At 34.5% G+C, this 14,431-nt stretch overlaps 1 protein-coding gene across 5 annotated transcripts in view; it reads left to right on the top strand.

Annotated features, from left to right (window-relative positions):
- Positions 1–14,431, top strand: part of RANBP17 (RAN binding protein 17) — a 324,083-nt gene that overhangs the window by 74,427 nt on the left and 235,225 nt on the right. For 4 of the 5 annotated variants that reach the window (XM_085001775.1, XM_021076682.2, XM_021076681.2 and 1 more), the window contains one exon: positions 9,729–9,864. In XM_085001775.1, coding sequence (XP_084857901.1) covers positions 9,729–9,864 — 136 coding nt within the window. Of the gene's footprint in view, positions 1–9,728; positions 9,865–10,250; position 14,431 lie in introns of those variants that run through there. The other variant, XM_085001776.1, reaches the window with a different exon arrangement.

The following is a 14,431-nucleotide window of genomic DNA, read 5'->3' as shown; positions in this document are numbered from 1 at the left end:
AGAGTTTTATAGTGTCTGGTCATATCTAGGTCTTTAATCCATTTGGAGTTTATTTTTGTGTATGGTGTTAGGGAGTGTTCTGATTTCATTCTTTTCCATGTGGCTGTCCAGTTTTCCCAGCACCACTTGTTGAACAGGCTGTCTTTTTGCCATTGTATATTCTTGCCTCCTTTGTCATGGATTAGTTGGCTGTAGGTGTGTGGGTTTAATTCTGGACTTTCTATCCTGTTCCACTGATCTATATTTCTGTCTTTGTGCCAGTACCATAGGGTTTTGATGATTGTTGCTTTGTAGTATAGTCTGAAGTCTGGGAGCCTGATTCCTCCAGCTCCATTTTTCTTTTTCAGCATGTCTTTGGCTATTCTGGGTCTTTGGTGCTTCCAAACAAACTTTAAAATATTTTGTTCAAGTTTTGTGAAAAATGTCATTGGTAATTTGATAGGGATTTCATTGAATGTGTATATTGCCGTGGGTAGTATAGTCATTTTGATAATATTAACTCTTCCAGTCCAAGAGTCTTTCCATCTGTGTCAAGAATCTTTTTAATGTATATATATATTACATGTGTATTTTTCAACTTTCTTTCAACAGAAATTGTATTATATTATAATATTGTCTTGTAAACCAAAGAGGGAGTGATAGTAATAATATCTAATTCATTTTGGGCTGTCATAAGGATTAAATGAGTTAATAATTTTAACGTGCTTAGAACAATGCCTGGTATATAGTAAGCACTGGATTACCAAAAAAAAAAAACCAGAAACAAAAACAAAAAACCGGAGTTCCTGTCGTGGCACAGTGGTTAACGAATCCGACTAGGAACCATGAGGTTGCGGGTTTGGTCCCTGCCCTTGCTCAGTGGGTTAATGATCCGGCATTGCCGTGAGCTGTGGTGTAGGTTGTAGACGCGGCTTGGATCCAGCATTGCTGTGGCTCTGGCGTAGGCTGGTGGCTGCAGCTCCGATTCAATCCCTAGCCTGGGAACCTCCATATGCCGCGGGAGCGGCCCAAGAAATAGCAAAAAAAGACAAAACAAACAAACAAACCAAAAAACCAAAAAACCAAACGAACATCCCCAAACACTTCTTTTTTAAAAAAAATCAAACAATTTTGTGAACATCTTTACCTAGATATGGTGTATTCTAAGCTGCACTATAATTTAAATAGATCTTTGTTTCTGGAATTTTAGATTGTTACTCAAATTTTCTCAAATATAAAGGTGAATATTCTTTTAACTATTTCTTTATGTAGATCAAAGTAATTGTATAAAAGTCCTAAGAGCACAATAGCTGGTTAAATAGTATATAGTATTATGGAGGCTTTCAATGCACATTACCAAATGGCCTTCTGGAGAAGTTGTAGAAGTTTATCTATCCTCAGAATGAAAAGGCTGTGAGAGGCTATCATTTTTTTTCTACAGTTGAACACTAGGTAGTAGGATTCTTTTATTTACCAGTTTAGAGGTAAGGAACATCTCATTTTAGTTTGTATTTCATTTATGAATTGTGTCAAACATTCTTTTCCATTCCTTTCTTTGTCATTTTAATTTTCTCTGTGATTTTTGTATTATATACAGATTGTATCATTCACCTGGTTTTCTTTTACCATCATCTTTCCTGTTTTTTCCATAAGAACTCAGTATATATCTAAGATTGTAATATTTTGCTATTTCTTTTGAATGTGTTTTCTCTATATGTTTAATTTGTTTTAGAAATTTCTTTTTTACCAGCTTTAAATATTTATGTATTCAGATCTGTGAATTTTTTCTTTCACATTTTTTTCAGTGTTCATATTTGAGAAAGTTATTCCACACCTAGACAAAACATATTCACCTATATCTGTTCCTTGTTCTTTTATGGTTTGGCTTTTTATATTTTTTAATGTACCTGACTTTATTTTGTTTTATAGACTTTTGAAACATTTCCAAGGTGTTAACCATTTAATGTCTACCCCACCCTCTGCTGATTTGAAATGCCACTTACATTTTTCATAAAATTCTTGTGTCTTTTTCTAGGCCTTTCATTCCTCTCCACTGATCTTGGAAGTCTATTATTTAGTACACCATTGTCACCCTACTAAAGTCCTTAGTGTGATATTCTTCCTCATTATTATTCTTAAATATGTTCTTAAATCTTTAATACATCTGTTGCCATTTTTAATAGAAATTTCTTTCTCATTCCATACACTTTTCAACCTTTAAACAGTTTCAAATGTAATTTGAATCTGAGTAGAACATAAATATTTTTAAATTTTCTAATATTTATTATTTCCAATAAAACTACTTTAAAATATGACTGGGTACATTCTTAAAATCCTTTTAATTTTTTTTTTCTTTTTTGTCTTTTGCCCTTTTAGGGCCGCACCCACAGCATATGGAGGTTCCCAGGCTAGGGGTCGAATTGGAGCTGTTGCTGATGGCCTACACCAGAGCCACAGCAACACAAGATCCAAGCTGCATCTGCGACCTGCACCACAGCTCACAGCAATGCCAGATCCTTAACCCACTGATCAAGGCCAGGTATCGAACCCGCATCCTCATGGTTCCTAGTTGGATTAGTTTTTGCTGTGCCACAATGGGAACTCCCCATCAAAATGCTTTAATTTTAAACCGAGTGAATAACTTTTCTCTGTATCATCTTTTAACATAACATTACATATTTAGTAATGTGTGAATAAAGTATAAATTTTTCTGTAGTTTGAATTTTTAAAGTTTGCACTGGCAAGTAGAGAAATATCCACTGGCACTATTTTTCCTGAAAAATGTATATAATTGGAGATAAACAAAAGCAGTGTGCATTTACCATGTGAAAAAATTTAATTTTTTTCCTTAAGCAGCAAACATATTTGGGTGTAAATAAGATTTGTTCTGCGTTTTTGCCTGTATTCCCTAGAAAACAAAGCCTTAGGTAAAGTTTATGGGCTAAGATTTTGGGGAGAGGGGTGTGGTAAAGAATACACTTTCGGGGAGGGAAGAATGAAGGACAGGTGAGAGAATGAGAGAAAACAAGTAGAGTTAATCCTCAGTATTTGCAGATTCCATTTTTGCGAATTTATATACTTGCTAAAGTTTGTTAGCCCCCAAACCAATAACATGCTGCTGTAGTCATTCTTGATTGTGTGCGTGGTGGTGGAAAATTTGAGTTGCCCAGTGCACACTTTCCCATCTGAGGTTGAATAGATGCTCTGTCTTCTTGATCTGCTCTCACACAGTAAATGTGTCCTTTTTGCTATCAGTTGAGTGCCGTATTTTTGACGTTTTTGTGCTTTTTTGTTGGCGGTTTTGCTGTTTAAGATGTCCCTCCAGCATAGTGCTGAAGCGTGGTCTAGGGCTCCCAAGCACCAGAAGGATGTAATGTGCCTCACAGAGCAAATGCGCATGTTAGGTAAGCTTTCTTCAGGCACAAGTTGTAGTGCTCTTGGTTATGAGTTTGATATTAATGAATCATCAACAAAAATATTAAATAAGGTGTCTTTAAACACACACATAAAACTGGTGTGTGTTGATTAGTTGATGAAAGTATTGTGACCAACGTCCTCAGGAACCTATTCCTGTATTTCCTCCAGGAGAAGTGGTTTAGTGTTTGCTACTTGAGTTTTTCACAGCAGTTTTATAGAACATAACTACTACAAATGAGGGTCATTACACATCTGGTCGCTCACTTTTACAGTTTTCCCCCAGAGACCACATGGAACCACTGTGTTTCAAAACAGTCCTAAAGACAAGCAGTTTACCTCCTCACTTATTTCTGGGTCCCATTTCTTTGTGGTCGAAACCTACCCCTGGAGTGTTTAACATTTCCCTACTTCTTAGTTGTGTTCCCTGACCTCTTTGAGAAGCTGCTGAAGAAGCCAGAGCTTCTGTTGTCCTGTTGCTGGGACGTGGGGGCTGGCTGGAGCTGTGGTAGGCCTTTCCTTTTCCCCCGAGGGAGGATTCAGCAGTGTAGGAACTGGGTCAGTCTTTATCGGGACTACAAGACAAATGGTTGGCTGAGCCCAGAGTGGGCTGAGAGGTGGTGGTGGGATTGGTGGGTATTTAAACAAGGCCGAGCAGATTCGAGGTGGGGTATGTACTGGGACTAACATATTTTGTCAGAAAAAACATAAATAGGTGTTTTAACATACTGAGATTTTAAAATAAGAATGACGTTTTATGTAAAAATGTAAAATATCAATTTCATGTGAAGAAATTCCAAGTAACGAGAACTGTGATGCTGTTGTTGCCTTCTGTGTGTGATGACCTTTTTCACTCCTGGGAGAACACTGCTGAATTAGAACATTGAGAAACTCTTGCCAAAAAATCTATGTGTAATTTTATCCAGAAAAGGCTGCTATTCATAAAAGCTTTCAATACTGTGATAATTATTATTAAAACATATTACTTCAACATATTTAACCATGCCTAACATTTAAACGTAGCAAGTAAATGTATTTGTGCTCAGGCCACACAATTCTAATTGAGTAAAGATAATTTTGTAATCATCTCAGTTTCATTCATCATGACCAGACTCCTCTTCCTCTGGAGAGATTTCCCAGGGATTTTGTCTAATCCTGTATCCTGTCAATTTGCTAGTGCAGATCTTCTCTAATGGCTAGTGGGTGGCTGCTTCTTTTAGGCTTGTTCCTCTCGGGCCGCCCTCTGCTTCTCCCGTGTGGCTCTCACCTCTTTATCTCCCAGTCACCCCCTCATTATTCCTTGAAGACCTTGGCAGCTAGCTCAGAGTTTTACTCTCAGTCCCAAACCTTGCTGTGGTAGAGATGACCTCAACCTTTATCCCATCAGAGAGTGTTGCTTTCTCTTCTCTACTCAGCAACATCCAGTGGCTTCCTGTCACACATGAGACAAATTACAACTTCTTGCCATGGCCCAAAGCCTACTGTACTACTTCTCTGACCTTATTTCCTGTCCTTTTTTATTCAACTCAACTACATCCACGGGCCTCCTTGCTACTCTTTGAGTATTACGGCTACATTTTCGCCTTAGAGCCCTTGCGCTTCTCTTCTGCTAGGAGTGCTTTCTCCTCGATGTTCGTGCGGTTCTCCGTCACTTCAGTCAGGTCTGTACCCAGATGTCTCTGCCTCTTTTGACCTCTGTATCCAAAATAACATCCCCATCCTACTTTACTTTTCTTCATAGTACTTGTTACCTCTTGATGTTTGTTTATTCCACTAACTTAGGGAAGGAATATACTTTATTTCCTTTGTTCACTGCTGTATTTTTTATCTCTTCTGCTGGGCAAAATCTAAACTCTGAAAGAATCCAGAATTTTCTCTTAATTTGTTGAGTGATAAAAGAAATTGCACACATCTGTAGATAGGTACCCTTGCCAACTAAGATATCACTCAGTGATATTGCTCAGTGATTCTATGTTGTTTTAAAATTATTGTCGTCTGACTTCCAAACATGTACTGAACTGTTTGACTTGCATCTTCTGTCCCACAGGTACCTCTAATTCAATGACTACAATTAAACTCGTCTTTTCTATCTACTCCTAACCCTGATTCTCTTCACGTATTTCCTCACTGTCCACTCAGCTGCCTAAGCCTGAATCTTGGGAGTTCTCCTTAACTTTTTCTTTTTTCTCCCCCCAGCATCCGTATAGTCATGAAATCCTGTCAGTTCTACCTTCTACTTATCCCAATTAGTCCAGTTATTTCTGTCATCCCTGTTGTCATCCTCTCATCATTTACCTGGATTCATGCAGTTTTAAATGGACATCTTGTTTCCTCGCTGGCTTTCTAAAATATAGATCTGATTTTATCTGTGCTCTCCTTAAGCTCTGCAATGACTTTCATTGCGCTTGGGATTAAAGGCAGCATGGCTTATCAGGCTCTTCATGATCTGGGTCCTTCCTGTCTCATTAGCCTCATCCCCTGCCACAGACTGCTTCATACCCATATTGAATTTTTTTCAGCTTTTAAATGAGCCATGCTTTTTCTTCTGTGCCTAAAGAGCTACACATGCGTTCTCCTTTCTCTCAACACACTCTTTGCTCTGTTCCATCCTAGAATATTAGGAATTCTAATTTCTTTGTTATATTTATTATAGCAATTGTCATTCCTTATTCTAAGTGCTTGTTTTATTGTCTTTCTCTGCATAGGCTATAGATTTCTAGATGACTAAGAATATATATGTTTTGCTCACTGTTGTATTCTGAACTCCTAACACATACCTGCCACATAATAGGTTCTCAAATATTTGTTGACTGAATGAATAGTTATGTAATTGGATATTCAGGGAAATATAAAATAGCTGACTGTCCAGAATTCATTTCTTTGCATTTGAAATGGTGTGCTTATATCATACTTGGATCAAAATTATTTAATTGTGTATTTATCCTTTTATTCCCTCTATGCCCCAAAGATAATTTAAGATAAAGGTAAAATGTAAATGTAGGACAGTAAATTGAGACCAGAAGTGAATATCGTATATAAAATACAAGCTTTGGTCTTAAGCATTTGTTGGAGGTGGCCACAAATTTTTGAAAGGCACTGCAATAGAAACTGTTTGTCCTGTATCTTTCTTTTTGTTTTCTGAAGTAATAGAATACTTGAAATGTTTTGCTTGGCATTGGCCACCTGAATAAAGGCTAGGTTTACTAGACTCTCTTGCAGCTAGGTATGGTTCAGTGATTATGTTCTGGGCAATAGAGTGTAAGTGAATATGGTATGCATAACATTTATACACATGGGTGGAGCTGAAGAAGTCATCTTAGACCAAAAAGTGATTGGGTGAATGGAGGCAGGTATAACAACAAAACAGAAGAAACCTGAGTTTCTGATATACCATGGAGCACCAACTAGTCCTAGAGCATTGCCTTGGAATTTTGCTTGAGAGAGAAATAAATATATTAGAATATAATGTACATATTTATATGTAAATAATGTATATATATATTTAAACACATTAGAAATAGATGTGTTATTTCAGCAAATGTAATTTTGGCTTTCAAGCACTTGTATCTGAACTTCTTATACAACTATCAAAGCTGGTTTGGCAAATGGATCATGTACCTTTCTGGGAAATCTTTCTTTTTCTACTGGGGATGTCATTGCCTTTTCACCACCCCACTTGTAAAGCCACCCCAGCAAACTTGTCTTTTGGTTTTATGTCTTCTTCAGATTTGTGGGATGTATACTATAAAAAGGATATAAAAGTAAACAAGCAATTGCATAGAATCAACAAAGAACTAGAATAGGACAGGGGTGGGTCTACTCAATAAAGAATTTAAAAGTAAGATATGCTTTAAGTTACTTGAAAAATCACTTGGATCCAGGGATAAAGTTTAGTGTGTGTGTTTAACTGAAAATTGCTTCAGCAGTCTGTGCATTCACCAACACACAGACTTTAAAAGTCAGCTTTGTCCCTACTCAGAATTAGAGGAAAAAAACACATCTTCTTAGGTAAAACAAACAAACAAACAAACCTGGTTATTAATCTGATTCTTAAATTTTATCTTTATTAAGTTTTCCTTCATGAATTTTAATGATATTTAGTAAGTAAAAGTTGTCCAAATAGTATTTCATAACACTTCAGCAATAAGACCAAGTTTTTTAAAGTTAATTTGCTGTAACCTAGACATTTTGGCCTTAGAACTCTTTGCAGTTAGGGAAGAGGACAGCAGTTGTTTTTCACTGAAATGTAACTTTATATTCAAAATGAGATCATTAAAATTTGACATGGCCTTAATATTATGTAATGTTTTGAAAGATTAGGTAAAAAGTAATTGGGCAAGACATATTTTGTGAGACCAATCAGTGGAATAAAATAAAAGATTCAGTAAGTGATATAAATGCATAAACAGACCTAGTATATATGATAAAGGATAATTCAAAATGGTGAGCAAAAGATAAACTATACAAGAAAGAAGTGATATTGAAGCAGCTGGGTAGACCTCTGGGAAAAAAATGTTGATCCATATCTCACAAGATATGGTCAAGATTAAGTTTAAATATATCCTAGAGGTAGATGTAAAAAGATGAAACATAAAAACACCTCAGATTCAGGTAAGACTTCATTATTACGCAAAAATCCACAAGCAAAAAAATTGATAGATTTTCTGAATAAGAAGAAAAAATTATGCATGGTATTAAAAAGTTATAATCAACATCAAGAGACCAGTGAAAAAATGGGGGAAGATATTTACATCTCAATCAAAGGCAAAGGGCTCAGTTTTCTAATATATAAAGAATTTGTAGAAATTAGCAATAAAAACACAATAGAAAAAATCAACAAAGGACATGGGCAAAAAGGTCACACAAAAAGACATAATGTATGCTTTAGAAACATGGAGAAAATTTGACTTCATGAGAGAAATCAAATTAAAACTTCACTAAGATGCCATTTTTCAGATTCTGGTAGATTCTAAAGTTTAATACACCCTGAATTATCTGTATGTATATAGACTCTCTCATATACTGATGATAGGAGTATAAATTATTTTGATTTCTTTGGAAGGCAATTTGGTAATAACTGTCAAAATTATAAAATTAATATTTTTAAGCTAGTAATTTGACTTTTTGAAGTATATTTGAAGTATATATATTGTAACTGTACATGTGTGAAATGATGTGTTCCAGATTGTTAATTGCAACATTTTTGTAATAGCAAAAAATTGTAAATAACCTTAGTGTCCATCGATAGGGGAAGGCTTGAAAATAATATGGTACATTCATATAATGGGATGTTAAACAGCTGCAAAAAGAATAAGGAAACTGTATCTGACATGAAAAGATCTGTAAAATATATTATTAATGAAAACAGCCACGTTTAACAGTATAACTATAGAATGCTCCATATGTGTAAAGGAGTTGGGAAGAGAATATATATTTACCTATACATACATTAAAAAAATCTCAGAAAAGACACAGACTATAACTGTGTGTGTGTGTTTATGTTCTTGTGAGCATAAATGGAAGGGAGTGGCTAGAGCTAAGCATAGCTGCTGCCTTCCTGCAATTAGAAAAGGAGAAAAAGGTGCCATTTCCTCCAGAACTTCCTCTGTCTCTGAAAATGATTGTTATGGCTATTTTGTTAGCACCAGTCACTTGGCAGCCATTCACTGGAAAATTTTAATGAAAACAGCTAAATAATAGGATTTGGGGCAGAAAACTCTATACTAAGCTTTTCTATTAAGCTGTTTCTCTAGGAAATTTAACCTTTAGTTCATTTATGATTTTTGATAGCAATAGTTGCATATTTGTATTAAAAATAGTTGATTTGGTTATGATCATCTTGTAATTGGTTCCAGGTAAGATTTTATTACTCATTAAGAAAGTGATAATAGCTTGATGAGTGTTACTCTTGATTTTTTTGTGACCCTGAAGTATATAGTTACATGAAAATATGTTGAAATAAAAGAGTAAAATACACATTCAATATCATTCTTCCTTTACTAAATTATTTTATATATACATAAGTATATAAGGTAGTATCTATGTTTATATTGTATTTATAATTGTAGATTTTTATGTATATGTTATATATTTATATACTCCATAAGTATTTACATATAAATATTTAGTAAAATAATAAATGTGAGTTCAGAAGGGATTAGATCAAATTGTAGTACCTCTTAGTAGGTTCTCAAATGATTTTTAAAATATTTTCTTTATAAACGTTTGTGTTTTCAACTTTTCTTAGTGATTATGTATTATATAAAATTGATGGTAAATGTTTTAATGTTTCTCTAAGAATTTTTACTGAAGCTTTTTTTTCCCTTCATGAAAAGAGTTTTTCAGCTTATATCTTTAATGGATACCGGATTGCCTCAGTGTTCTAATGAGAAAATAGAACTTGCAATTCTGTGGTTCTTGGATCAGTTTCGTAAAACATATGTTGGTGATCAACTTCAAAGAACCTCAAAGGTAGGTTTTTACTAGAGATTGAAACTAATGATATTGAAGATGAAGGAAGATGTTCAGCTTTAAGCTGAAGGACATATTTGAGCCATTTCTACATAAGAAGTTTAATTGAACAATTGAAATAAATTGATTAATTGGTATCAAAGGCAATATGAGACTGCTTGTTTTATGCCTAGATTTACCATAGTCTTCAAAGATTGATTGACAGAGTTGGTGAATATTTTTAATGTGGCCAGTCATTATATAGTTAAGATTATTTTAAACACCTAAATAGATTTTGCCTTATTATATTGTATTTCAAGGTTTAAAACATCAGGCTTACTCTTTTAGGAGGGTTTTTTGTTTTAATATTTATGTGGTTTCCAATGTATTTTCTACTTATTCCTCAGCATTTTTACGTGATAAAAGATGAAGACAAGAAGAGTTAGACATGCCTATGAGAGGCCACAGTTAACTCACCTAAAGAAGGGAACACTTGTGCTATGGTAGTTAAAAGTTTAGCATCAGCAAGTTTAGATGAATTGATCTTAAAGCATTAAGGTATTATTGAGGGCATTTATATGAACCCTAACCAGATATTTAGTAGAATTTGTGACACTGAGTAAGATCTGTGAGGGTTTTTTTCTGTTTGTTTTTCTTCCTGGAATAATAACTCTCCAAAACCTTCTCTGTAGGAAGTCCTAAAGATATTCTTATCTCCTTTGGATTTATAGTTTGTATTAGTAATATTGAAGCATTTCTTATTTGAAAATTTTAGAATAAACTTTTAATATTGAACTGAGCTTTTTTTCCTCCTGGGAAATTTAGCTTAACCTTCAGTTCATTTATGATCTTCTGTTAATAGTAGTTGTCTGTAGTATGAAAAGTATTTGATTTCGTTAACATCTTCCTTTAATATAGTTCAGGCAAAGTTTTTTTTTTTTTTTTTTTTTGCTTTTTAAGAAATTGATGGAGCTTGATGCTTTCTTTATGAAATAATATTGTGATATTTTCTTTCCACTGAAAATTTTTTTCATTCAAGATTAATATCAATACAGTTTTCATAGAATTAAGCTGATGTTGAATGAGACCACTAGGGAGAAAAAGGAGTCGCTAGATATAAACGTTTTGGGTTGACAGTAAGACAAATTAGAATAAGACGAAAATTACATGGCATGAAATTTATATAGGATACACATCTTTTAAAATCCCAGTTGTGTTACTTCACAGTTGAGTGTAAATTGAATTATGATAAATTGACTTGTTTTAAATGTACCCAGGGAGTTTGTTGTTTTGCTTTTGCAAAGATGAGTATTCTTGAAACATTACTTATTTAATATCCATTTGGTCTGGGTCTTAAATCAGAACAGTTTAATATGAAATGGAAAAGCCTTCAAATTATTGTGTTTAAAGACTTGAAAAAGAAATAGTAAAATGAAAACAATTGTTGTAGGGCAATGGGATTTTAGAATTTTTTTCCCCAATGATCCTTGTTATGTATATGACTTTTAATATAAGGTAATAATATATCAGGTGAAAAGGGTGAATTATAAAAGATCAGTTTTTCTTTTTTGAAATTGCTTGCATATTAGGAAAACAATGAACACATCATCAGACCAGTGTTGATTCTTCTATTTTAATTTTACTCTAACACTTTTGATGTATGTGTCTTACCTGTTTTCAAAGAGAATAAGGTGATTTTATTTCTAAGGCATTCCTACTTCATAACACTAAAATGAAACCAAAGCTTTCCACTTTTCTTTTTTTCTTTCTTTTTTGGCTTATCTGCTTTCGTAGCTTTTTTGGAGGTTCTGAATGTGTGTCCTGGCACTTTTCTGTGATGTATAGAAATATGTCCTCTGAGTGTGAACTCCTCACATTCTCCTTAGGTCTCCTAACAAACCTGTAAACCTTGGTATTATTGTTCCCATTTTACAAATGAAAGAACAGACTAAGGTGTTTAGAAGTTCTGCTATACTATTCTTCTTTCAAACAACTAAGGAAGACTAAATGGAAAATGTTTTTTGCTGAAAGTGTTGTTGCATTCCAGATTGTGGCAATAAAAGGTGGGGGAGCATCAGTAGGCAAATAATGTTTAGTGTGTACCAGGAACTTAGTCATTGTCATTTAATTGGATTTTACAGAGTATGATGTAAAGTTTTTTCCAGTCTCTTTCTATGTATGTCATCAGTTTCATGCTTCAGTACTCCATACTTGTATTGCATACTTCAGGTATACTAAACTTTTTTCAGCTCCTTTAAACTGTCTACATTCTCTGTCAGTTCTGGACTTTTGTGAAATGATGTTTCTTCTGCCTAGGACACTATTTTTTTTAAATCCAGCTTCCACCTCCCTGCCTTACTTGGCTAACTCCTCTTATCTTTCACACCAGATACCCTATCCTTTAGGATGCTCTTCTTTTTTTTTTTTTTTTCTTTTGTCTTTTTTGTTGTTGTTGTTGTTGTTATTGTTGCTATTTCTTGGGCCGCTCCCGCAGCATATGGAGGTTCCCAGGCTAGGGGTCAAATCGGAGCTGTAGCCACCGGCCTACGCCAGAGCCATAGCAACGCGGGATCCGAGCCGCGTCTGCAACCTACACCACAGCTCACAGCAACGCCGGATCCTTAACCCACTGAGCAAGGGCAGGGATCGAACCCGCAACCTCATGGTTCCTAGTCGGATTTGTTAACCACTGCGCCACGACGGGAACTCCAGGATGCTCTTCTTAACTTAAATTCTGGGGGAGTTCCTCTTCTCTGTCCTCTGCTTTAACATTATTATACTGCGCTATAATTATTTGTCAGCAAAACACATATAGACTGTAATTTGGGTTAGGACTGTTTCTGTCTCCTTTATTGTTATCATTTCCACATGCTTGCATATTGCTTGTGTTGTACTTGATAATGGTTAAATGTATATATATTTAGTAGAATTTCATAGGAATTCTAGATCGCATGTATAATACTAGATCTCATGTATAATATTTTCAGGTAATAAAGGGAATATTCTTGAGTTGGAAAATGATGCCGACTTTAATAAGTTGTTTGGCAACTTTAAATAAGGTATACCATTAATAAGCATCTTAAAAATTTTATAAAAGCCTGCATATGCAAAACAATATAATTTGTAGAAATAAAGGCTTCAGGAACCAAGGTAGGAATCATTGAATTGTCCTAAGTGATGTATATAGAAGTATGTCCTAAATGTGAGACAGAGAAATCATAAATAGTAGTTATAGGCATTAATTGAGCAATTAGTCTGTGCCAAAGATTTTGCTCAGCACTTGACAGGCATCTAATTTCATCTCATGGAAACTCCATGGAAATAGTTATCTTTATTAACTCTCCCATCTCTTTTAACAGATAGGGAGATTGAGGCTTGAGATGGTTAATGAATGTGATTAAGTGGTTGAATCTGCATTTGAACCCAGGACACCTGATAGAGCCTGGGCTGCTAACTACTTTGCTGTATTGCCTACTGTTGGATCTTTGTTGGAATATTGAATGGGCTCTTCAAACTCAAGAGGTTCTAAAAAAAACGGGACTGTCTTCTAAAACTCTTTCTACCTACTTTTCTGAGAATGGTTTTGAACCCCAAATTTCCACCTCATTCTTAATTCTTATATCTGACCTAACACCCAATCTTGCTGATTTTATTTTCTAAATATCTCTCAGGCTCCTTCCTTTTCATCCTCATTGTTACTGCTTTCATATCATGTTAGATTTCAAAAGTCTTCTGCTTGTACTCTTTGTTTCCATTTTTCCTTCTTCCCACACAGTCCATTTTCCTTACTGCCACCAGAGTAATCTTCTCTTCAGTAGAAAACCAGGGAGAATAGTGCAATGAACACTTATATCTGCATCCTACAGCTTTGTCAAATCAGAATGCTTTGCCCTCTTTGCTTCGGGCCTGTATATTTTAAACACTAAAAACATACTGCCTTGATTTTGTTCTTCTCACTTCTTGCCCAAAAGTAACCACTATCCTAAGTTTAATGTTATTTTCATGCATGATTTTGTTCTTTCCCTCATTTCTGTATATTTACAAATAAAACATAGCACTATTAACTTTATAGAAAATTATTATGCAGGAACTTGTCTTTTTTCATCAGTATTGTTTTTGAGATTTATCCATGATAATACATATAGTTCTAATTAACTTATTTTAACTACTGCATGTTATTATAGTATATTTTTGTGCAATTACATATTCTTTTTTCTTTAATGTATGTTGAACATTTACAATTTTAAAGTTTACAAAAATACTGCAGTACATATTCTAATACCTATTTCCTCATGCATATGTGTGAGTTTCTTGAAGGAATATAGTTGCTAGGTTGTGGAATGTTCATATCTTCAGCTTTACAAGGTATTATCAAGTTGCCCTTCTTAGTATTATAATAGTTTATTCTTCCTCCTCCAGCACAGCAGGTATGTGTTGCTGTATATTGTCATAATATTTACTTTTGTCAGATTTTGAAGTTTACCATTCCTCAGGAAACACATTTCTCCCTGTGCCATTTCTCTGCTTAAAATAATTATTGATTCCCTATTATTTACAAAATAAATTTCTTCTTATGGTCTTTGCCTAC

Source organism: Sus scrofa, chromosome 16 (assembly GCF_054392235.1).
Source record: "Sus scrofa isolate SSC_HxYL_T2T_F1_AM1 chromosome 16, Sscrofa_HxYL_maternal_Yorkshire_Landrace_v2.0, whole genome shotgun sequence".
In the NCBI taxonomy this organism is placed as follows: domain Eukaryota; kingdom Metazoa; phylum Chordata; class Mammalia; order Artiodactyla; family Suidae; genus Sus; species Sus scrofa.
Note: the sequence above shows the minus strand (reverse complement) of the source record. Positions and strands in the feature narration are given on the sequence as shown.